At 37.9% G+C, this 25,877-nt stretch overlaps 1 protein-coding gene across 1 annotated transcript in view; it reads left to right on the plus strand.

Moving 5' to 3' along the window:
- LOC128893137 (neuropeptide CCHamide-2 receptor-like) overlaps nt 1-22,245 on the plus strand; it is a 41,396-nt gene extending 19,151 nt beyond the window's left edge. Inside the window, exons 2-7 of the mRNA XM_054153952.1 lie at nt 9,268-9,501; nt 12,705-12,853; nt 13,749-13,948; nt 15,041-15,222; nt 20,223-20,437; nt 21,690-22,245. Of these exons, the coding sequence (XP_054009927.1) occupies nt 9,268-9,501; nt 12,705-12,853; nt 13,749-13,948; nt 15,041-15,222; nt 20,223-20,437; nt 21,690-21,918 (1,209 nt within the window). The 3' untranslated portion in view covers nt 21,919-22,245. The remainder of the gene's footprint in view (nt 1-9,267; nt 9,502-12,704; nt 12,854-13,748; nt 13,949-15,040; nt 15,223-20,222; nt 20,438-21,689) is intronic.
- The last annotated feature ends 3,632 nt before the right edge of the window (nt 22,246-25,877 follow it).

Below are 25,877 nucleotides of genomic sequence, written 5' to 3' on the forward strand. Positions count from 1 at the left end.
TGACTATGTATGATGCTTGGATATTCTTCTATTTCGATTCGTCACTAATAATTGCTGCTAGACTCTTCTTCGTCTTCTTGATCACATGCACATTCAGTTTGGATGTCGCATTGTTTGTTAACGTGACTTTCTTGTTTGCACAGACAATAATTAACTCCATCGATATGAAGATTCTATATTGCTTAGGGGAGTAAATATCCCCTAGAGAGCAATATCCATTCTCATCCACCAAAACTAAGATATTAAAATATTATAATAATTCAATGAAACTTTTGTTTGTTTTATTTCAAATGTGCATTGAGATCACAAACTTTCTTGCAAAAACAATAATCCTTCATCGACATAAGGATTGTACAGGGTGTACTAGAATTAATGTAAGAACCAGGAAGCGGTAGCTGACACGATTCTGAACCACAATTTCCTTTGCAAAAATTCATTTGGTAATATCAAAACAATTATTTAATTTAGTCAAACTTCTTCAATAAGCATAGAGGGTTGAATATTTATGGGATTGTCTGCATGTATGTGGAGCACCCTGTATAAAGACAGGGTGAACATGGTACAAAGGCAGAAACGCGAGATTTGCGCGATTAATCGTTCGATTGTCGAGTATCTTTCGCATTATTTCTGGTATATTCCCAAGCTGACAGTCACGCAGTTCCACGTCACGTTTTGCAATTCGAAAATGCAATCTCCATCGAAGATTCCATTTCGCCCGATCCACTTTCGGCTTGGCGCGTATCCGTGCCTTATCTGAAAAATCGCACACACGCCAATTCCGCCAACTACGTGCAATTGACGAGAGTTTATAGTTCGCTCGATCCTCGGCAACCGCAAGAAAACGCACGGAAACATCGACGATTGTTTCTTGTACTCAACGACAAGTTTAAACTCGAAGACTTTACTCAAATCCCATCGCATATTAATTCGAAGTTTCAGTGCTTTCTCGAAACTCTTTCGCTCCTTAATCGGCAATTAGATACGCCTGCTCGTAGCTCGATTCCCTTTTAATTGCTCGAGCCAGTATTTACTTCAAATGGACAAAAGTTTCTTGTTTCGTTGATTGGATTCTCTCGACTCCCAGGTTCTACCTTGCTTTAAAATACCTCTGGTTGAGTTGAATCTCGTTTCTTTTCTGTTACACCTTGAATAATCAAGTTCTCGTTCCACAGCGCCCTGAGAGGCACGAGTTTCCTTTAATTTCGCGGCGGAACACTTGTTGCAGCTTTGTCGCTTCGTTGGACATTCGCGAAAGCATCGTTGAGCGATTCTGACGCGATTCCGTGGTTTCGCGCTGTTCGGCACATTTTGCCGTGCCTCCTGCTCTCTTATCGTATTACGCGGTGGTTTACGAGGCTTTGATACGGCCTGTCTGTTCCATGAATCACGCGGGATTTATTCTCAAAGAACGTGAACGAAGCTGGGAAGAAACAGAGCGTGCACGAGCCGAGTATCTGGCGTGCAGCGTTCCGGGCGTTACATAAAACATGACTTGTTTTCGACCAAAGTGCATCAGGCTTGTTTCAGTAAATAATGCTTGTTCTCGTTTATGTTTACGGAAGACGAAATGGACTGGAAACGAGCTCATCTTATTTAGGGACGAACAGAGATATTGGCCGACTTTTATAGGGAGGAGGGCAAGAATTGATCTAGTATGCAGTGAATTGTAAGTAGTATCAATGAAATGGTGAAAATGTTGTTTCACATTATTGGGTTGTCCAGGAAGGTCGTTGGAATTTTTAAGAAAAATTCAAAGGCACGTTTGAATTTTGATATATATTTATCGAATTACGATGAAATGAATTGTATTGGATTTTGATGTATAGTTATCAAATTAAAACAAAATTAATTGAATTGAATTTTGATATATATTTTTCGAATTAGGATAAAATGGATTGAATTGAATTTTGATGTATATTTATCGAATTACGATGAAATGAATTGCATTGAATTTTGATATATATTCATCAAATTACAACAAAATGACGACTTGAACGCAATTTTGACCACCTAACAATTAAAGGAGATTTGATAAAGTGGACGTTTAGACGTAGAAGGTTGAGAGACACTGTCTGAAAGTCTTCAGAGGTCTTGATGTCCGTCCAAAACTAGTTCGGAACTCCGAAGAACATGGCCACTAGCCTATGTCACGCTGCTCACCCTCGTTTTAGTCTTCTCTTGCGTACGACGTGTCCAAAAGTCTAATCTCCGGTCCTCGCATACAGTGGTCGTAAATTTGATCACGCCCTCGTCCCTCTTTGAAAAGCCTGGCTGGCTTGACACGAAGCAGAGATGGATTCTCCACCTTTGTTACCTTATCTCCAACAGCCTTGTTACGTCCACGTAACTCTAACCGCCCTTCGTAATTTGTTTTCACCGATACAATCAATTCTGCCGTGAGTCGATGAGGTAATCGATTCCATCGACGTGGATTATCGACAACTTAATTCATCACTTAACTCTCATAATCAAGAATACGCGGATGCGCCTAATAGGTTCTCCAAAAAGAATGTCCAAGTTAAAATTGACATTTCGAACCATACTTTAGAATTTAAAAAAAAATTGATTTTCCTATTTTCGTATTGTTGAGTGAAGACTCTATAGTTGAAAAGGTATAGCATAATTAATCACTTAACTCTCATAATCAAGAATACTCGGATGTGCACAATAGGTTCTCCAAAAAAGAATGACCAAGTTGAAATTGATATTTCGAACCATACCTCAGAATTAAAAAGAATTGATTTTCCTATTTTCGTATTGTTGAGTGAGGACTCTATAGTTGAACATTGTACTTCGTTTTTCATCTGTAATTTAATATTTTTGAAACCAGTTTTGCATTCATGTCAGGACTTATGGCCTCGAATAATCCAGATATCATTAATTTCGAAGTTAGAATATCCTATCCACGGTATTTCTCTCCCAAGGAAATGATTAAAACTTATTTCGCGCATAAATCACTCGGATAGTTCTAACGGGTGTTACGATTCCCTTCTAAGACGTATAACCAGGACGTAACAACCCTTAACACGGGTTCTCCTTCTTATGCTAATCTCATTCGTAGCAATCTCTCATATCACTCCGTTAACTTTGATCCTACTTACTCACGCCTGTCTATTTCTACTTCTCTCCACCGTAACTCTAACTCCAGTACTTATTTCCATTCTACTTTTTTTTCTTACGAATTACACAACTATCCTTAAAAATTCCTGATCTCAAACTTTTCCTCTTTCGAACGTGCTACCTGATCTTTTATACGTCAACGCTTTAACTTTCCGTTGGTTAGGTTTCCATCCTGTTCGAACTACTTTTTAACGTTGTCACGTTCCTCTTGTTTCCCACTGTTTATGTAACAACTTCAAGTTAATTCCTTCTTTAACCAGATTCGTGAACATCTTCCGCACAAAATGACCCTTTAAAGTTTACGTGGAACATGTTTTAGAAACTATTTCGACAAGAAATATCAATTTATATAAAAAGATTCAGCTGAAATTTATCTCAGTGGACCATTTTTTTTGGTTAAAACTTATCAAATGTTATAGTTTTTGACCTGAAAAGTCCAAGAATGCAAGTATAAAAGTTTGAGAATCCAATAGTTTAAATCTCTGTTAAAATCTTTATTCCTTTCAGGTTGTATTTGTTATTTAAGTATTCATTTTTATCGTCAAACGAATTCTACAATTCGGACCACAACCTCCACCATTCTGTCCCATGGTGTCGCGAATGTCGTATCTATTCCAAATTGTTTCCAAACCACGCGTAGAAGGTAACAGAAGGCTGTCGAGTCGCATAAATACGGCTCGATCGCAATTAAACGTAACTTTTAACAACGATACATTCACGATACCGCAGAAATGGAAGTTACAGCTGCGGTACAGTGAGTTTGACAACGTAAAAATACATCTGTCATTTACATATCTCATGGAACGGTGCGCGTTGAACGCGGCGAAACCAATCCCGATGAATGGCGGTCGAAAAACGAGAGACTTTAATGCAGGTCTGAATATTCGCGCGCGTTTGAATTCAATCGTTCATCCTGAAAACGTAATTTAATCGCGAAACCTTTTAATTCCTCTCCCGATTTTTTATCTCGCGCCAGAAATTCTCCTCGAGGCCACGCGCGGTGTTCTTGACTCGATTATTTAGCAAATAGACATTGCGAACGAGTAACGAGATTCAGCGCTTAACCTAATCCGCCATTGCGGTGCTATGCAAATTTTCATTCCTATTTAAATTCTAATAAGTTTCTTGAAATGGAGTGACGAGGCACTGCAAACAAAAACACTGGTGATAGGGTTATGATCATAGTTTACATTTAAAATTAAAAAGAAAGGTAAACAAAAATTTCCTTGAGTTATCGTAATATTTTTGCGTTTTAGTTTTGGTGGATGAGAGTAGATCTTGGTATTTTTATTGTTTACTCAATCAAAATACTAAGCAATGTTGGTTTATATACAGACTGCTCCAAAGGTGTTGGAGATCCTTGAAAAGGGTGGTTCGAGGGGTGATTTGAAACAACTTCTTCCTTAGCGAAAATGTTGTCCGAGGCTTCGTTAAGGAGATATTAATTGAAAAGTTCGAACAGTCAGAGCGCGAGTACGCGGCGCCCGTGGAGCGCCCGCAGTAGCTTAGGCACGTGCTAGACAGCCACAGTAGCACAGGCTACGCACTAGACAGCCGCAGTAGAATAAGGTACGCGATAGACAGCCGTGCTCTGCATAAATCAACATATTTATTCAAGCATACACTTGGAAACATCAAACCTGCCATTTAATTGAAACAAATTTCTTCAATAGAGGGTACGAATATTTCCGAAATTGACTGTACATATTTACATGTATTATTGTAAATAATTAAGAGTAGCGTCATTATTTTGTGTTTCTTCATTTTTGTAGGGATTCTAGATGAACATTAGCTGATATGGAAAACTAAATATATTTATATTTGAACGAATACCGAGGAATGATAAATGAAAATTGTGGTGAATGATAACGAATGAAAATAAAATTTCGATTGCGTCGGTCCTCCCGAAAACAATTCCCGAAAAGTGTCCAAATCAACAAGTGAATTCGTTACAGTTGTTCGTTTCTATCGCAACAAATAAAACCGATAAAATCGATGACGCAAACAAGGGAGCAATTTTTTTGATTTACAACGTCATTTCTGACATTTCAACAAACATCGTTTAATTGAGCGAAAGCAATTACTAAACGGAATTGAAATTTGATTCTCAATTCAGCCTGTATTGCTCAAATAAAAGTAATATCGAATTGTTTTTGAGAAAGAGCTGCGTGCATCGTGTGTCAGCCTGTGTACGGGCAGAATTTTATATGAAAACTGTACGGACGGGATCCTTTGTCGAGTAAAAAACTGCCCCATCGATACTGAGCCGGCTGATAGCGAATCGTAGCGCGACAAAAAATTAATCATATCGATCCAGATGCAATACAACCTTTCCATCGCCGTGAATTGAAACGGGCATCGGGAATCGACAGCTCGAAACGATTGCTCGAGAATTATTTGCGTCAGGAATATTCATGGACACAGCTCAGGAACTACTGGCTCGTAACTTGGCTACTGGATATTTTTTTCGATAAATTCACTTCCAACATCCGATCGTGCTGCGATTTAATACAGTATCGATTAAACGCACCGATATAATATGGCATCGAATAAATGCCCGTATGACGATATCGTTTATTTCGTATTTGTCGAGTCCGACGTGTTTAACGTTAAACTGAAATGGATTTTTCACGTTTACTGTAAAGTTTACAAAACAATGGGTCGACGTGTTCGTTCCTAAAAAGAACGGGGATGAAAGGTGAGGTACATGCGCGAATAGCTGATTGGGATTCAAACCGTGTGTTGGATGAATCGAAAAAATGTTTTCACAAAAGTTATTTGGCTCAAAGGGGCAAATTTAATGGAAAATAATTGGAGTTATTAATTTTGTTCCAAGTGCAGTTTTGGGTGAGACTTAACACTAAACTTACTAATGTTCATTTGCAGCTATTTCTATTATTAGTTTTAGCAGTGCCAATTTTTAGTTATTTCTATTACTAGTTTTAGTAGTGCCAATTACTAAAATTTGTTTATTAATATGTTCCATCAAAACATTTGATATTCGTTTCGAAAAATAGACAATACGTATTTTAAATTGTCAATGAAAACATCCACAACAGAATTACACTAAATACTAAACTTACTAATGTTCATTTGTAGTTATTTCTATTATTAGTTTTAGTAGTGCCAATTACTAAAATTTGTTTATTAATATGTTCCATCAAAACATTTGATATTCGTTTCGAAAAATAGACAATACGTATTTTAAATTGTCAATGAAAACATCTACAACAGAATTACTGCAACGCAATAAAAAATTAAGCTTTTTCAATCACTGAGATTGCAATAATTCTGAGCACCGCTCGAAATGCGAGGTGTATACAAGCGACGACAATCTCCCTTCCCACACACCTACTTTCACGTATGTTTGCCTTGTTCTTTCTTCCTCTATTCCCCGTGCCGCGGTTCTTCTCCCGCGGCAGGTTTCGTCACGTTCGAATAAATCGAATTAGAATTAAATCGAATTACGTTCCCGTCGTTGTCGCAACGTAACAAATAAATTTCCTACGCGACACCTAACCGAGTTTGCCGTTCGGCGTACTATTTAAAAGCTGCATCATCTTCCGCGGGCGGATATTTCGTGGAAAGGTGTCGTCCGTCGAGTGTACGCGATCCATTTTTCTTCCCTCGCGTCTCTATATTTAAAGAGTATAAATTGGATTTGCGCGGCACGGTCGCGAATGATATTAAAACGTCCAGACGGGGGTTTTCAAGATGTAATTTCTCGGCAAGCGTCAATGACTAGGAGAATTGTCCCTGCCCACCCCGGGCGGGGAAATACGTTTCATGAAGAGAAAAATTTACCTCTCCTCTGGGCTCGTATTTTCCGTCGCGTTCGCTTATAATCCCGCGTTTCAACTGGGAGTTGACAGTCACCGCGTTGACAACTTGGGATATTATTAAATGAAACAGGGAATTAAAGGAATATGTTTTTGATGGTTCGTTGGCAGGACTTACTTCAGGATACATTCTAGTGTAAACGACTCAAAAGGGTCTCCTTTGAGAATTAAAAAAAAAAAAAGAAAATTATACGTCGAAGAGTGATAAATGATTTTCGATTTATCAATACATATCTTGAAAGGTGAAGAAATATTTTATGAGACTCATTTTGTGTTGTAGGTTTTACTAAATGAAACAGGGAATTAAAAAGATATGCTTTTGATAATATTTGATAGGTAGAACTTAAAGATACAGTCTATTGTAAATATTTGAGAATGAAGCATTCTCGATTCAACAGACAAAATACGCAGAAAACTGGCAAATACAAAGACCACAGATAGCGCATTGGGTTTTATCTACAATATATCTACAATCATTCAAGATATAGATGCTGAATTGATAACCGTACGTACTGAAAAAAATATTGAATACCATCACATATTGGAATAACTGGTAATGAAACTGCAGACAAGGCTGCAAAAAATGCTTGCACCTCTGAAAAACCGTGCATTGAGCTGTCACACGCGCTAAATGAATTTAAAAACGTTATCAAAAAGGTTACCAAAGAAAGGTGGAACCAGCAATGGATCAATGTAAATACAACAAAACTCCATCGAATACGCAAATCAACAGAAGAAACTATCTCATTACCACCAACAAGGAAACTTCAAACCACATTATTAAGATTAAGAATCGGACTCACTAACCTGACACATCAATACTTAATTACAAAATCGGAACCACCAAAATGCAATCATTGCAACAGGGCCCTCATCGTACAACATCTAATTGAGGAATGCAATGAACTGGAGGAAGACAGAAGAAATTTACATATCCCAAAGACTCTAGATATAATACTGAACAATAAGATCGAGTTCTATAAATTTGCAGAAGCATTGGATGGACACAACTTACTGGTCGAAATATAAGTCTATTACGTAATCAACTAGTCGCTTTACCAAACTTGGTCGCTAATAACCTAGACGTTGATGCGACCTTAAACAAGCCATTAAAAAAAAAAAAAAATATGATTTTGTATGTAACAACACGTACCTTAGAATGTAAAGAAACATTTTATCAGTGACGTTATGTATTGTGTGTTAACTTAGAATCAGACAATTAAAAGGACATGCTTCTGACGTTTCATGAATGTATTCTTACTTTCTTGAATATAAAATTAGTGTATTTATTTTTATATTCAGTGTATAATACATTCTACGCATATATTTTATATTTGTACATTTACGTTGAGTACATTTATATTTACCTAAAATAAAGCAACACGTTTCCAATTCCATTAACTCGACGCCCGGTTAAATTCCGCGTTGACAAAGAAGTGTAAACGATAAATTTAACGAAAGGAGAAACATTTCTGGCGCAAAGAAGCGAGACGCGAGGAATGTACACAGCGCGCGGATGTTACAACCGCATCGCCAGATCTACGTCGAAATTACGTTGCATTTTCTCCAGCTTTCTCGGTGAAATTGTTTCGAACGCGGACGCGAGATTTCTGTCGGAGGCGTTCGTAAATTTTGCAACGTAAATAAGGGTCGATTTATTTTACCTTTGCGCTATAAACCGAGAGCGCTAGCGCTCTGGCTGCTTCAGAAATTGTTGCCCGAAAGCGAACACGTTTTGTTGCCAGCCGAAAACAATACGTTCGCCGAGAGGGCGTGAATTCGACTCTTGACGAAATTCCCGTCTGGGAGAATTATTTTATTTATATCTTTTCAATTTCGACGGGATCCATACGTGATCAGTGAACCCCGATCCGGACCAGAGCCGCAAATGACGAACAATTTTTATCGTATTTTTCCCAGAGCGTGGGCAATTTGGAAATTTGACGGATGAAATTTCATCCTTTTCCAGAGGAAAATATTTTTTAATCGACGGACATCGCTCCGCGGCTATCGCCAGTTACGAGAGCAAACAAATTAAAAAATGAACAAAAATTCCACGATGCCGTTTCATGATTTCGTAGTTCGCGAGAAAACAGGACTGAGAAACATCGATTTAATTACTTTGAAAGGGGTTTTCTAGAAGAACCTTTAGGATTGTTCTTTAATAACAACTGTTGTTAGTATATTTAATAAGATTTTAAAGAAAATTACATAGTATTTTTTACGACCTTGTATGTTTCTCAGATAGCTTGTCGAGGTAAAACGTTATCAAAATATTCGCTAAAAGGATACGACTATCCTTTTACAGATGGAAAAAGTGCTGAACGCGACGTCGTTCCCCACCATTGAAGGCGACGACGATAATTTGTACGTGCCATACGATCAGCGACCGGAAACGTACATCGTACCTGCGGTATTCATATTAATCCTGGTGGTGGGTGTAACTGGAAACGGAATTCTCGTGCTCACCTTACTGCGACACTCCAACATGAGAAACGTTCCGAACACTTACGTGCTCTCTCTGGCTTTGGGCGATCTTTTGGTAAGAAACAAATGCTACCATACACACTTCGTTGTCAACAAATTGAAAACATTTTTCACTCGAACCGTACAGCAGAAAGACAGCGAAAAAATCATCTTAATTTTTAAAAAAATAAATGCTGCATGCTGAATAATTTTTCGAAACATTATCCTAGTATAACAATTCTATTTAGTCTCTCAATAATACATTATTCCTAAACGTAGATGTTTGCAATGTTTACCTATTAATTCAACTCATTTTTACACACACTTCTTTGTCAACAAATTAAAAATATTTTCACTCGAACCGTGCAGCAGAAAGACAGTGAAAAAATCATCTTAATTTATCAAAAAATAAATGCTGCATGCCGAATAATTTTTCGAAACGTTATCCTAGTATAACAATTCTATTTAGTCTCTCAATAATACATTGTTCCTAAACGTAGATGTTTGCAATGTTTACCTATTAATTTAACTCACTTTCATCCTGAATAATTTTGTCTAAATAATATCGCAGTTTTACCAACGCCAAAGTGACGTCTACCCTCTTTTATCCACTTTATTCTACCAGCATTAATATTCTTTTCCCAGCGTCTTTATAACTTCGTCGCGTCACCGAATAGTTTCCAAGATAACATCGAGGGTGCGAAACTTCGGTGGTCTCGTCCCGCAAATTCGAGTTTCTCGACAAACCCCGGAAAGTTTGAGGAGAATCGCCGTCGGACTTCGCGCAGATGTTCCTCGTTAGTCATTTAGAAATGACTTGGCCGGCAATGAGAGTGTTAAACGATCCCTCGTCGCTGAACGCTTTGTAATTTTGTGATTATAGGGGAATAAAAGTGGCGACGGAGAACGGTTCTTTGTAAGAAATTTACGGACTTACCGGTCGGAAAATTTGCAAGAGTGCGCGTGTCCCTTCTGGATGAAAATGGATGTGCCGCGTGATTTATGCGGCTTGCTGGATGAGGCGGATAAATCTGTCGCAAACTATGCCGTGGTTGGACGATTTTTACATTCACCGTGCACTCCCGCAAAATGGAGATACCTGACTCGAGTCACGATCAAGTTTCAACATTGCGGGAATTGAATTGAATTCTTAATGGGAGCTTATTCGATTCTGTAACGCGTTCGATTCGCGGCATTAGCATCGACACTGGCGAGTTAATATGATTTACACCTTGACTCTCGTTTTGAAATTGCTCGACTATTAACGATGCCCTTGCCGCAATTTATCACGAATGCAGTGAAGGAGTAATTAAATTGATAAAGTTTTTTTACTTTTCCTCTATAAAATTTTGTGTAATAGGTTGGACGATCTTAGAAATTTACTGAATGAATTAACTTTAATTACCGTCTGAGTCTAATTTTCATGCATTAATGCTGGTGATCTGGAGCTAAACATATCAGATTTAATATTTTATAAATTCAGCATTGTTGTGTTGTATTATACTAACTCTATTTAGAAATATTTTGTTTAATTGTAGCAAGGCGAGATAAAAGAGTTTATCAACGTAATTGTCTCGTAAAAGTAAATACACCTGGGAATCGTTGCTTCCATTCTTAATTTGTTTGCTTATCTCTTTTTGCATTAACTCGACTGTTATTTAACGGCTAGTACGGTATTGCTTTTATTGTCGGGGCTCCAATTTACCAGAAATTGTCCACTTTATCATATTCTCTTTTAACTAATATTCGATTGGAAAATATGAAGGAATTAAAATGGGATATTAGATTACTTTCATTGTCTTTTAAAGTCCATAAAAGTAATAAAGTAATATCTGCCAATTACTAGACTCATTGTTAGCCGAAACGAGCAAATCCCTGTTATTTCGCGCGCGTACTACTATTGTTTCCTGTTAGAAAATAATATAAAAATTCAGGAACTGCGAAATTCGTTTGCTCTACCAGACAATATGTATTCTTTAACAAATCAACGTTTCAATAAACGTGATAACTTACAAAATACTAGTTGATTCTCCCATTCCTTCAATGTATCGTAATAATCGAAGGGACGCGTTTCTGTTAAAAAATGATCGAATACCGAACCCGTTGAACTTACAACCAATGAAATGATATCGTTTGGTACGCCGCCAGGAGTTTCGAGATTGCTTCCTTGGTCGATGGAATAACATCGACGGAATCCTTCCTTTCAAATAAATCACTGCTCCGGAGCTACATACACGTGATTTTCGTGGCATGCACGAACGAATGAATGACTGTCGATAGACGTTCCGTTACCAACATCGCCATACATCGTTCACAGATCCGAGCAAATGTCGCCGCGAATATCGTTCAATCGTTACTCCGTTCCGCCGCATTTCAATGCAATTTTTACCGCGTTTGAGCCTCAGCTGGATTCCCGCGGAATTACTAAACGGATGGAATTTACGATATCGTTTCGCGAGCCGGCCGCAACTTTCAAATTAAAATCGGAAACTCCGCAGACGCAACGCGAGTGCAAAAATAATCGCAGCAATAACAACTTGCAATAAAAACGTGTTGTTATTGTGCCCGAAATGGTTGCATTAATAAATATAATCTCGAGTACCTGGACTCCTGCATACAAATTGCAGTTTTCGTTTCCGTAGTGGTTAAATATTTCTATATATTTTAATATAGAGGGTAATATAATAGAATATTATGTAACACGTGTACCGGGCATGAATTTGTATGAAAATCCACGGTCTAGTTATGTTACATTGGAGATTTTTGGTTGAAGACTTAGAAGTTTGAAGAAATTAAAAATTTAAATTGTAGTGGCACGTAGCGAAATATTGTCACGAATGGTGCGCGATTTTCGCAATTTAGAAATTAGCAACACTGCCTAGCAGTGGTGGTGAAGACAGGAACTGTCACCACAATACAAACCCACAGTCTTTATTCTTTAGTACATTCATCGTTCTCAACACCAACAAATGTTCTTAATCATCTGAACATTTAAAATGCTGAAACAGTTTCCATATAGACACGTCGCATTTTGATTTTCCATCAGCGTTTGTGCATCCGATATTATTTTTCTGTTATTCGTCGCCGTTTGAACCCTCAGCTGGATACCGTGGAATTATCAGACGGATGAAATCCAACGCCGTCGTACCGCGGGGCCCGCCCACAATTTCGAAATTGCTCCCGTTGCGATAAAACTGAAAAATCCGCGACGCAATGTAAATGCAAGACACAGGCGGATCCGTCGTCGAGGAAATTCCGTGTTCACCCCTTCGTTTTCAGGTGATCGTGACGTGTGTGCCGTTCACGTCGATCCTCTACACGATCGAGTCATGGCCGTGGGGTCTGGCAGTTTGCAAATTATCGGAGTGCGCCAAGGATATTTCGATCGGCGTTTCAGTTTTCACTCTGACTGCGTTATCGGCCGAGAGGTAAGTTGTCAAACCCAGTTACCAGCTAGCAAACTGTTGTTTCAACGGCGAAGGGTGGCCGTAGTAACTTTGACGAAGTTCTGTCCCATTAATGGAGCAATCAGCTGCTTCTTCGTTCATCTGATCAGTAATCCTTGTAAAATTGCTGGCGATAAATAGCCAAGAAAGTCGATTCGCCGTGCAGTTGCGAAGAAATTACAGGTTCGCTGATGTAAGTCAGAATGAGATCCATCGTGCTCGAACTTATTGTGCGTTTAGATTTTATTATGAGAACGTCCACTGTGAAATTTGGATTGAAAATGTTAACTCTAGAGGAAGGCACAATTTTTTCTTTATACCAGGATTCAACAATACATGAATATTAGATTGCACAAAATATTTTACAAGCTAACATTACAATTTGTTGACAGAATCGTACATAAAAGTTAATATATGATAGGCTTTAATAAAAGTACCACTTTTAATAAGAGCTTTTGAAGTCCAAATATTTTAAAGAAATTATAGATCATAATTATTCTTACACAAAATATTTTACAAGCTGTCATTAAAATTTTCTAACAGAATAATATATAAAAATTGAAATAAGGAAGGCTTTAATAAAATTACCACTTTTAATAAGAGCTTTTGAAGTCCAAATATTTTAAAGAAATTATAGATCATAATTATTCTTACACAAAATATTTTACAAGCTGTCATTAAAATTTTCTTACAGAATAATATATAAAAATTGAAATAAGGAAGACTTTAATAAAATTACCACTTTTAATAAGAGTTTTTGAAGTTCAAATATTTTATAGAAATTATAGATCATAATAATTCTTACGTCTGTAATCTCAGTATGTATATTAAAATTTTCCAACAGAAAAAGAACACGTTTCTGTGTGTTGCGCTCTAGGTACTGCGCCATCGTGAATCCCATTCGTCGCCACGTCGCAGGATTGAGCGCGAAACCGCTAACGATACTTACAGCTTCCCTCATTTGGGTCCTGGCGATTGTCCTGGCGATGCCAGCTGCTCTTTTCTCTCACGTGCCCACTGTGGAGTTGCAGGCTAACCACAGCATCCTGATTTGCAGTCCCTTCCCCGAAGAATTCGGTGAGCGTCAACGTCCAATCTTTTCCACGAAGTGTAAGAAAACATACAGACTCTCAAACTGACCTCTACACTTTCAGCTTTCATTTCTCCTGCACATCCAAGGCTTATTCTTTCACGCGAGATAGCAGTTTTTAAACCTTCTATATCACTTTTTCATAGGCACCAACGGAGATGGCACTTCCGCTATAAGTCTCAATAATGCGTCGTTTTGCGCCATGTTTCTTTTAATTAAAAAAGAACAGCGTGCTGTGGCAACGGGGTACTTTATCAGACTGTATCTTTCATAATACGTTAAATTCAATATGCAGTAGCTAATTCTAATTCAATTAAAAATAACAAGCATTAATAATGAAATAAATACGGCAAATAAATGAAAACTTTTTAAGACCTAATAAAAACAGGATTATGTCATCAGAGATGGGCAGACGGATTAGAAGAAGGTGAAACTTTCCTTTCTTTCGTTAGGATACTTTCAGAAGTAGTAAATTTCTTGCGTACATTTTCTCTCGCTAATAAAATTGCGAGAATCAGGTGCGTTCGTTGGATTTAAGAGCTAAAAAGTTGTACAATAAGTAATGTTTATAGTTCAACTTTCCAGCTCCTCGCCAGAAATAATTAAGTTATCAGAATAAGCCTGAAGAATGTTTACAATGAGTTACGATATATTAGGTGAACCGGAAAATACTGTCGTTTTTGCAATTTTAAATACTTGTTTATCGTTCATCAGCTCATTGATTTTTATCGATCTGGCATTGGCAATTTGCACACTAGATGACAAAAGGCTACTGATAACGGGAACGATTATACAATTAATAATTAAAAATAGAAATTTATAAAAAATTTGTTTGAATCTAATGTAAAAGAAACGACATTACTTTCCAGTCCACCTGATATTTACGTATCTCACAAGATACATAATTGCGGAGAATTTATCGTCTAAGTATCTGCTAAATGATCTTACAACGAACAACCAGTGTAGATCGAAAGCGAAACATCCCTAAACAAAACTTCCCTTAACTTTAATTGCGTGTCATATGCACGGAGTCTGATATGTCATACGGACCTCCTGTTACGCCACCCCCGTGTTTACAGGCGAAAGCTATCAAAGAGGGATGGTGCTGTTCAAGTTCCTGGCATACTACGCGATACCCCTCTGCGTGATAGCTGGATTCTATCTGGGAATGGCGCGACACCTTGAACTTTCCACGAGAAACATGCCTGGAGAGTTGTCTACTGGAGGCCATCGTATGGAACAAATTAGAGCACGAAGAAAGGTACGCGCAATAAATAAACCATTCCATGTAACCAATTCTCGCTGGACGAAACAATGAAAAATTCATCGCCAAATTTTGTTCATTAACGAAGGGAAATGCATGTATACATACAAATGTGTACAATCAATTTTCATACATTTCACACCGAATAATTTCTGTAACATTCATGTATATGCAGGGTGTTCATATATTCGTAATGCAATAGTTGAAAGAATTTTTTTTAATAACGAAGAAAGAGGTTTATGTATGTACAATAAATATCTATACATTTTTCACTGTTTAATTTCTGTAACTTTCGTGTATATTGCAATGCATTATGTATATCATGTATATTTCGTGTACATGCAGGCTGTTTATGTATTTCCAATGGAATAGTTGAAAGAATTTTCTGTAATAACGAAGAAAGATATTTATATATAAGTATGTATAATAAATATCTATACATTCTTCACATTATAATTTCTCTAACCTTCACGGAATAGTTGAAACAATTATTTTAATAACGAAGAAACATGTTTATATATAAATATGTATAACATATTCTTAACTTTTGCAACTTCCATGTATATACAGTGTTCATACATCTGCAGCGCAATAGTTGAAAAACTCAAGCCACATGTGACCGAATACTACTCAAACACAAACTGGAAGACGCTTTGGGTGCAAACTATCGAATCTTTAATAATCCTTCCCTATACAGGGTGTCCCAAAAGTCGGGGAGGAGCCGGAAATGAGGGGTAGCTGAGACGATTCTGAATAACAATTTCCTTTGCAAAAATGTCGGATGGGACTTCGTTAAGGAGATATTGAGCGAAAACCCTGACCAATCAGAGCGCGCGTAGACCGTTGGAGCGGCCGCGGTAGCGAAGGCTACGCGCTGGCGGCCGCGCTTGTACGTGAACAAGTGACTCGACGTGCATCGAAGGACATTGACGCTGTCGCCTAGTGCGTAGCCTTATTGGTCGGGGTTTTCTCTTAATATCTCCTTAACGAAGCCCCATCCGACATTTTTGCAAAGGAAATTCTTGTTCAGAATCGTCTCAGCTACCTCCCATTTCCGGCTCCTTCCCGACTTTTGGGACACCCTGTATATGCAGTTCCATTAACCGGAAAATTAAGCGTTCCTAGGTCCACTGTGCTCTAGGGGCACCGCTCCGCCCCATATGTGTCCAAGCAACATCCTTTACAAGTAATTTGGTTCACCATCGAGTTTCCATTGCACGTGCCAGAACAAATGTACACGCGCTGACCGCACGGAACAGATAATTACGTTTCGAGTGCGACTGAAATTGCTCGACGCGATTGCTGCGAACTGTTACCAGTTACGTAATCTCCGAACGATCGGCAACAGCTCGCGCGATTACATTAAACAGACACTTGTTTAGGAACCGTGGAGACTGCAGTTATCGCGCCTCGAGAACAGCGCAATTCCGCGAGACTCGCTAATTATAAATTGCCCCGCCAACGCGAGAAGCAATATCGCTTCGGAGAACCTGAAGCAAGCTTCCCAGCGTTCTGTTCGAATGAAAAGCGGCATCCGATCGCTTCCTGTTACAGCGACGCGCCGGAAGTTTCAGACACCGAACGAACTCTTGAAAGTTATGGCGTTCACTTTGCGCATTCACGCTGCGTGTAACGAATTTGTAAACCGTTAATGTTGAAACGCTACACTGTTGACAATTTTATTGGTGAATTCGACACGAATCGCGTATCCTAAACGGTGAATCGATATTTTTGTGTCTTTATGTTTAATTGATCGACACGCAGCTTGGTGAATGTACAATCCTTTAACAATTTTTCGGGGGTCTTGGGGGCAAACTTGTGGTGTTCCTAGCTTCCAGCACAATTTTTCTCCTAGCTTTCAGGACATTTTTTTTCCAAGTTTCCATTACATTTTTTCTCGTAGCTTCCGTCACAATTTTTCTCCTAGCTTCCAGCACACTTTTTCTCCTAATTTCCATTACATTTTTTCTCCTACCTTCCACACTTTTTCTTCTACCTTTCAGGATAAATTTCACGAGTCTCCGGACTTCGATAAAACATCACATGGAACTTCCTTTTATCTTAATGTATCCAAATATCCTCAATAGAAAATTGCAATGGCTTTAATATTGTCCTGTTATCACCGCCGTTACTGTACATCATACAGGCAACTTTTCATACAACTCCAACGCTCCGCTTTTGAATGATCCAATATGGAAAGGCATCAGAGCGTGACAACGATGATACGACGAAAGTTTCCTCTGTGGTTCTTACGTTCGCCTCTTCCGCTTTAACTCCCGCTTGCTGGACCCACTCATCCGTTCCCTGATTCGTTTATTCCGATAACAGTGAGTAGAACTTCCATAGCGCCTAAGAGTTCCAAGGCTTACACCAATAACCTCTTAGGTTCGAGGAATGCGAACAAGTTTATCCTTTTCCCAGCGCTATCCAACCGGCGAGCACCGTGATTGTAATAAATAGTCCTCCGCAAAGTGTCTCCCGAAAGGGAGTTTTCCGATTTTGTTTTTTAACCATTTATAGGGCAGAAGTCCCTCGGCAGAAATCACTCTTTTTTTTGATGGATGAGCGTAGAAACTTAAAAACACCAAAGTCCCTTCCTTTCCCTTAGTGATAACAATGAGTACCAGTGTCAACCTATAAAGGGTTTATCAAATGGTACAATTGGTACAAATGGTGCAATTAATTATTCAAGCTTTTGTGAACGTGACTTTTATCTCTTCACTGAATGAGAGAAACATCTGTGGTTCCACCGACAAAAGAATATCTGCTAAATGGCCGTGCCAAATTTCAAATTTATCGGAATAATAATTTTCGAGATATTTCCTCCAACGCGGCGAAAATATATAGTTCGGAGAGGAACGAGTTTGAAGGTTTTATCAAAGCAGTGGTCGCGCCTCGGCGTGGCTGAAATAAAGTGTCAATACCTTACAAAGGTTTTAGGAGCATTGCTTGGAAAATTATCGACGTAACAAACAAAGAAGAACTCGTGCAAAAATATTCTTTTGACAGTCTTATCAGTAATTTTTTATCTCTTTCTGAAACCTATTGCCTCTTAACTAAAGGCTGAGTAAAGAAAAAGGAGGAACGTACAATCGCAAAGGAAATTTTGTTGGTGAAATTTAAAATAATTAAAAAAAGGAACATATGGAATCTTTTTCCCTGGTGCAATTACTCTAATGGAATACTCTTCATCGTGCACAGAAATAATGCCAGCGAACTTTTCCGCTAATAACTCTCGCAATCCTACATCTGAAGCATAGGAACCGCTGATGACAACGTGGAATACAGAAAGCAATTGGTCTCGTTTTTATATAAACTTTGCAACTATTTAATTAAGAGTTATTAATGCTGAAAGCATCCAGAGGGAGCCTTTGTAACTGTCCAGATCTGAAAAGTCGAACCTTTCGAACACTGTATTAACCTCGTTAGCTTTGACATACACAGATATAAATATTATAATATTGCATTAGTTAACTAATTGATGCACTAAATGAATATTACAGCTGCGATAGCAATAAATAATTAATTCACTCCAAATGCGTCTGTTCAGCGTTCAAATTGCATTGTGTTAATTATACCCCCCGAACCGCCCTTTTATACAATATTTATGACGTATAATAATTACACAATAGAAGACATACATAAAATATATTCTATAATATGATAACACTGTTGTTTCACTTTGCATAAGTACACATGCCTTTTGATTACCCATGTTTAACATGCATTCATTATATTAGTATAACCACCCTTTTCAAGGACCTCCATTTTTGAGACACCCTGTATACAATATTTATGACGTGTAATAATTACACAATAGAAGACATACATAAAATATATTCTATAATATGATAACACTGTTATTTCACTTTGCATAAGTGCACATGCCTTTTGATTACCCATGTTTAACATGCATCCATTATATTAGTATACATCACAAATGCATAAAATTCGCAGTTTAGTAATAAGCAAGTGTTCGACTTTCGTTTAGCTTCGAGATTCGTTAACGTAAATATTCAAGAGTTACCACGACTTGATTTCCATCAGTGAAATCTCAGGAATTGTCTTCCATAGGAGCGAGTTATAACTCTCGTTGTTGTTTTGATGATAATAAGCAACACCCCGAGAAGTTAATCCTTAATTAAATTTTCATATACGGGATGAAAGGCTTCTGCGACACGAGGACCTAAAGCTGGTTCATGACGGTACTCTGTATCCTTGTCACTCGCTCCAGCTTTTCTCCACTCCTACCGCCTAGAAGCTCTTGGACGATAATTCTCTTGACTTGGCTATTTATTAACCGAGCATTTATATAAATAAGTTAACGGATCGCTGCTCGAAGGATAATTAAAAGAACAGCTCTGCACATATTTCGAACAGTGTATTATTTCAGTGGAATAATAAATTTGTAAATTAATACGTTAATAAATTAATAAATTATTATATCAATACTACGTTCGATGTTTCCAAATTCCGAATGGTTTCATTATAAATATGTTCACGAATAAACTTTACATGTGCACATATTTATAATTAGACTGCGGATCTTTATGCAAAATATAAAATCTTCGCGAACGTGCCTACAAAAATCAAACCTAAATAGAAATTCATTTTATTCTGCAAATATTATAACATGAACTTTACTTTCAATCTCTTTTATATTCTTGCATATTGTTTGCATTTTATAGGTTCTTGTACGTTTATTATAAAATATATTTATTTGGATAAAACAGACCTACGATTTAATCGAGACAAATTGCTTCGATAAACATGGAGGATCTGAATTTAATTGAATTTAATGAAATCCTTTCACTGATTTACTTCAAAGGTCTCTCCTCTAAAAGAGATGCTAAAAGAAATTTGTTGAAAGTTCTACGTTAGAATATCCCGTTATTTAAATGATGAGAGCATCCCTGGATCACAAACTTGGGTTAGGTCTGAGTTAGGTCTGGATGGCAGCCAACGCGTTAATATGTATCGTTGGGTTTGATCGATAGGTTGGAAAGATGGTGATCGCCTTCGTGATCATCTTCGTAATTTGTTTCCTGCCGTATCACACGTTCATGCTGTGGTTCCACTTCTGCCCGTCGTCCAAGGAGGATTTCGACGACTTCTGGCACGCATTCAGGATCCTCGGCTTCTGTCTGAGCTTCGTCAACAGCTGCGTCAATCCGATAGCCCTGTACTTTGTCAGCGGGACCTTCCGCAAAAGGCGAGTGTCATACTAAACGAGTCATACCTCACAAGAAGTAATCAACCCATAACACTCGACCTATTTCGATTTCAACTGACCACTTCAACTTTGCGATAAACGATACGAAAATTTTGCAACTTTAACCCTTTCAGTCCTAAATTATTTCTTCTTTCTCGTATCATGGAAAACAAATTTTTAAAATCCCAATAGGGTAGTTTTCGAGGAAAACTGATCTCTCTTCATGTGCACGAATAAGGACATTTTTAATTTACAACGCTATTAATTAACAACGCCAGGTCTGAAAGGGTAAACACGGAAGGATACAGATTTCCTCGTGAATTTTTTAAATTTCAATCGAAACGCAATGGCGATCCTTCAATATCATATCCCGCAACGGAACAATGGGTAAAATTGTATAGTTTGGTGGGAGAGGAAGCCATGACAGAGGAGGCAATTGCATTTGTTGAAGAAATTGTCTTGGGGTGACAAATGCTCTGTGGTCAAGGAGATTGCTCTGTAAATTGATCTGTCTGAACCATAGTTTCTCAACCTTTTTTGGCGCATCGCCCTCTTTTCAAAACTTTCCTTCTTTCACTGTTCTCGAGTAAACCATATCGCGTAAGAAGCCGCTCATTAATTACATTAAGGATAGTTTCAGCTCCTTTTGATCCTTCTCCAACCCCATGAAACCAAAACGAAGATTTCACGGACCCTCTCTCCCGATTCTTCTATCAAATTTTACCTAGTGTTCCTAATGGCATTAAATATGTCGTTAGAAAAGGTTCAATTACATTAAAACAACATTATAATTACACATAAATTTTTCAACCTCCTCCTTCTCGAAACTTTTACGTAATTAACCCTTTCAGACCTGTATTGTACCCATTCAGATCGAAGTATTGTTCGTCACGAATTATTTCGGATTAAATTTTAATTGTTCCAGTCAATAGATATTAAAATATAGAAAAGTATCTCACGACAAGCTGTGTAACGGGACATATTTATTCTGTTACTACCCATTGCCTCACAACATTTTTCATCGTGTAACGGGACATGAATTTCGCCTATTCGAAAATAAGAAGATTTTCAATCCCAAAAATAAATATAAAATCCTAATACTGCAATTTACACAGAAAACAGATTTTTCATCATTTGTACAAACAAAAACGTTCAACGATGACATCCCTTTTCGTTTCGCGATTCAATGAAAAAAAATTGTTGGGAAACCACGATTTCGGTTGTTAATTAAAAAATAGAATTCCCATCGCAGATTCAACGAGTACCTGTGCTGTCGCCTGTCGAAGAGGTCCTTGAGCGTTTGTCGAACGGAAACGACGGGTAGTTTAGAGAGGAACGGTAATCGTTTGACTCAAAGAAGACGGATCGGAGGACATGGTGGCCATTACGAAACCAGTTTCGGATCTACGTTTCGAAGGCACACTCAGGAACTGAACTCAACCGCTGTTTTCGAGCTGGGGAGCGAGGAGAGGCCTACCTGAGACTTAGGTTGTAAGTAATTTTCAATGACGATCAACGGAAGCACCACGATGCGTTCGCGAACGCGTGTGCAGACAAAATCGAGAATCGAGGACCACTGGTAGGGAGAAGAAAGTTAAGTAAATGTTTTAATAACAACGCACACTGCCGCTGGAATGTTTGATGCCCCTCTTTCGATTTTCAAAGTCGCTTTATTTTATTTATTTATTTATTCACTGCATGGATTCGTATTGAAAGGATAGTGCAAAATGCGAAACCAACCTGTCCAGACGAGAATAGATTTAAGAATACGCTTCCAACTTTAAGCAAACTAAAAGTGATCGATAATACGCGACGATTATACAAATCATGAAAAATGACGAATCCGAAGCAGCGGGTGTCTGTTACGAATTGTAAGGGTATCGTCGTCGCTTAGTTAATTGTAAAAGAGGAACATTTTTGTAATTAACGAAAGGAAACCAATAAATAATTGAACGTTTCAACAATAATTACATTACACCTTGTAAGGTACGTTTTCTCTAAAAAGTAAGTTGTCGCTTAACTGATTGTTAAAGAGAAACATTTTTGTAATTGACGAAAGGAAACCAATAAATAATTGAACGTTTTAACAATAATTACATTACGTCGAAATCGTTCTTTTCGTGGTCGGCTAAGTTTATTCTAAATCTAAATTTTTTTATTATTTCTATATTTTCTACATAATTAACAATCTATTTGTTTCTATTTCTTCTAATCTAGGCATGGGAACAATATCGATTTATTTTTTCGTGCTTGATAGAATAAAATATTTCAAAAAATCCTCATTGTTAATATTTTTAAAAGTGCTTTTAAGAAATCCAAGCACGTTAAATTAAACGTCGTTCCCGTTTCGTTTTACGCAAGAATTTATCGCTGTTACGAACTTTTTGCACGCTTTAATCTGTTTCATAGGATGACCCCCTGTAGACCAATCTCCAGACATATTTCTCGGGAAGAGTTCAAAACGTCGCGCTTTTTCTAGATAGAATCCCAGCTATGCATCACGGCTGAGGCGGTATCACGTACCAAGCCAAGAACGCGAACATCCACCTCTGATAACTGAAAATAATGTGGCTAGTCTTTTACTTTTTGCCATTATGTAATAGTTATTAATATTCATTTTTGCTTCATTATCCTGTGCTATTCGATTACATTTTATTTGTACACTCTGCTATTCGTGTAAAGGGTGAGATATTTAAGGGGTTGCACCAACAATGGGGGGTAGGAAACAATCAAACTTTCTTCTAAATCTAAATTTTGTTCTTATTTCTGTATTTTCTATAGCATTAATGATATATCTATTTCTATTTCTTTTGATATAAATTTTTATCGGTATTCGATGTTACTTTAATTTTATTCTACTTTTGATTTTAATCTCTGATGGAAACAGACACGAATGAACCTTAGGTATGAGGACAGTATCAATTTGTTTCCGTCGTGCTTGATGCAAGTGAATAAAATATTTTTACAAATTTCTTTCAATCTAAATTTGTATTGGTATTCGATGTTACTTTAATTTTATTCTACTTTTGATTTTAATCTCTGATGGAAACAGACACGAATGAACCTTAGGTATGAGGACAGTATCAATTTGTTTCCTTCATGATTGATGCAAGTGAATAAAATATTTGTAAAAATACTTATTGTTAATATTTCTACTGTTTTGAGTCCATTACCAGACCCAGGAGGAAACCAAGTTTTTTCCTTTTACCTCTATCGCTTCCTCCCTCTTCCAGTACCCTTTTCAGATCATCACATTAGCACCATTAATAGTTTCCTAATTAAAAGCTTGTAGGTGCAAGTATAAACCAAGTACAAAGCAAGTACAAAAGTATCAACCTTCTCCATATAATTTGAATATCAAATTCAAGCAAGACTGCTCACAAGATTGGTAAGGGAGAAGACGACCTTCTCGATCGTTTTAGTAATAATGGAGTGAAAAGGTTACACATAACGCTCAACACGTATCGATTTACTCGATACGTTTCCGCAGCTACATGGCCTAATTACAGCTATAATAGGGGTATCGAGAAGACGTCCAGGACGTTATCTGAACGCGAACGTCGGAAACGCGATGGCCAATGGACGGGAGATACTAAATGCTGTTGTTGGGAAGGATCGGTGGACGGTGGACGCATGTCAAACAGGAATTTCCGATTACTGGCGAAGGTCGTCGGACAGAACACGATTAATACACAGTGACTTCTATTCGTCTCCTCTTTAATTAAATCTCCCGTCGCGGTTCAATAACGCCTTGATCCTCTTCTGTACACTGTTTGCCATCAACCCTTATTTCGTTCAAAATAAGGGTCGTAAAATAAATTTATTACCACTTACTACTATCCAAATCAATTTCTGCAACGTACCCTTCAAACGTCACGGAAAATTCATCTGAATCACTTACGGTCATCTTGGTGACGGAAGAGAAAAGAACGGCAGTTATAATAAACCATAACTACAGTCAATCTTATAAATATTCGTGCTGGAATGTGTATTGAAGAAGTTTGATTAAATTAAGTAGTAGTTTCGATTTTACCAAATGAATTTTTCATTATTAATATTATATTACATCCGTTTGAAAATACGCAAGAATATGTTGAAAGTTTGCATGATAAAGAAATACAAGTTCGATAGTGTCACACTGGGATAAAATAAAATGTTGTATACACTGATTTCCTATAATATCACATTGCAATAAATCCAAATTTTAAAATATAACACTCGTTGCAAACACTTTTCATCCCCTCAGGGGTTGAATTTTAAAATATCCTTTCTTATTCCTTGTATACATCACAAAGGAAACCTAAGTGCAAAATTTCAGCTTTTTAGACTTTCAAGGTTTTAGCCTGGGTGTTATTTACACATATATTTGGAAACATCAAACCTACCATGAAACCCTTTATTTGATCAGAACTCCCCAGGCATTTTGTTCACTTTTTCTTGCCATGATCCATTTACTTACACCAGAAACTTAAAAATACAAACTTCCTTCCTTAACAATGAGCACTAGTGATCTATAAAGGATTAATTTTGTAGGACTTTACATTACCGATGGAAATAATACTACACGTGCGGCGCGATGTGCGAATAAACAATAGGCAGGCGAATACGTGGCGTCCGAGAGAACGAGATGTAATAGAACGCAGTTGAATAATGTTCTATGACATATACTCTTAACCTTACAATATATTCTAATAATACTTATAACACATAAAGAAGGAGTAATGCTCATTCATTGAACAGCATCATATACCTATCCCGATCCACAACAAATTTAAACAAATTTCTTCAATATACAGTGTACGAATATTCACGCAACCGAATGTTTCGTCATTCTCTATAAGGTTTTCCAAAAATCCTCCCACAATTCAACCGCGACCTAACTCTTCGGTTAACACGCTTCCACAGCTACTATCACGGCAGCTAGTAACGTATTCAGTCGGAGTTTGAAGCGAGGGGCGCGTGGCAGCCGTTTTTATCGGGCATGGGGCACGCGCCGAGCAAACAGGGGTTCCGAGAACAATGTTCCCTGCATCTGCAGGGGAGGCTAACGCGAGGGGCACAGTTCCATGGGGTCTCGAGGGGCCAGGAGGGGAGGAGAAGCCATGGCAAACCGTCACCCTCGCACCAGTCTCCAAGGGTCGTCACGATTTGGCTAGTCGCCGCCGATCGACGCCAGTCAACGGTCGTTTCATCGACTCCGTCCACGAGTTAGGGAAAGATTTTTCGAGCGAAACAAAGAAGGTATATAACGCAACAACTGAAAGGCCATTAGACTGCGAGTGCTTTCGATCGGAGAAGACGGAGGAAATTCGAGAACCCGTGCGTCGAGGAGGGTGCAGAGATACGACCAGAGATGGACAACGTTTTATATCGATGATGGACGAGGAATAAAAGTAACAGCGAATCAACCGTGGCGATTATACTCGGGAGAGTGTTCGAC

The sequence above is a fragment of the Hylaeus anthracinus genome, unplaced genomic scaffold (genome assembly GCF_026225885.1).
Source record: "Hylaeus anthracinus isolate JK02 unplaced genomic scaffold, UHH_iyHylAnth1.0_haploid 2, whole genome shotgun sequence".
In the NCBI taxonomy this organism is placed as follows: domain Eukaryota; kingdom Metazoa; phylum Arthropoda; class Insecta; order Hymenoptera; family Colletidae; genus Hylaeus; species Hylaeus anthracinus.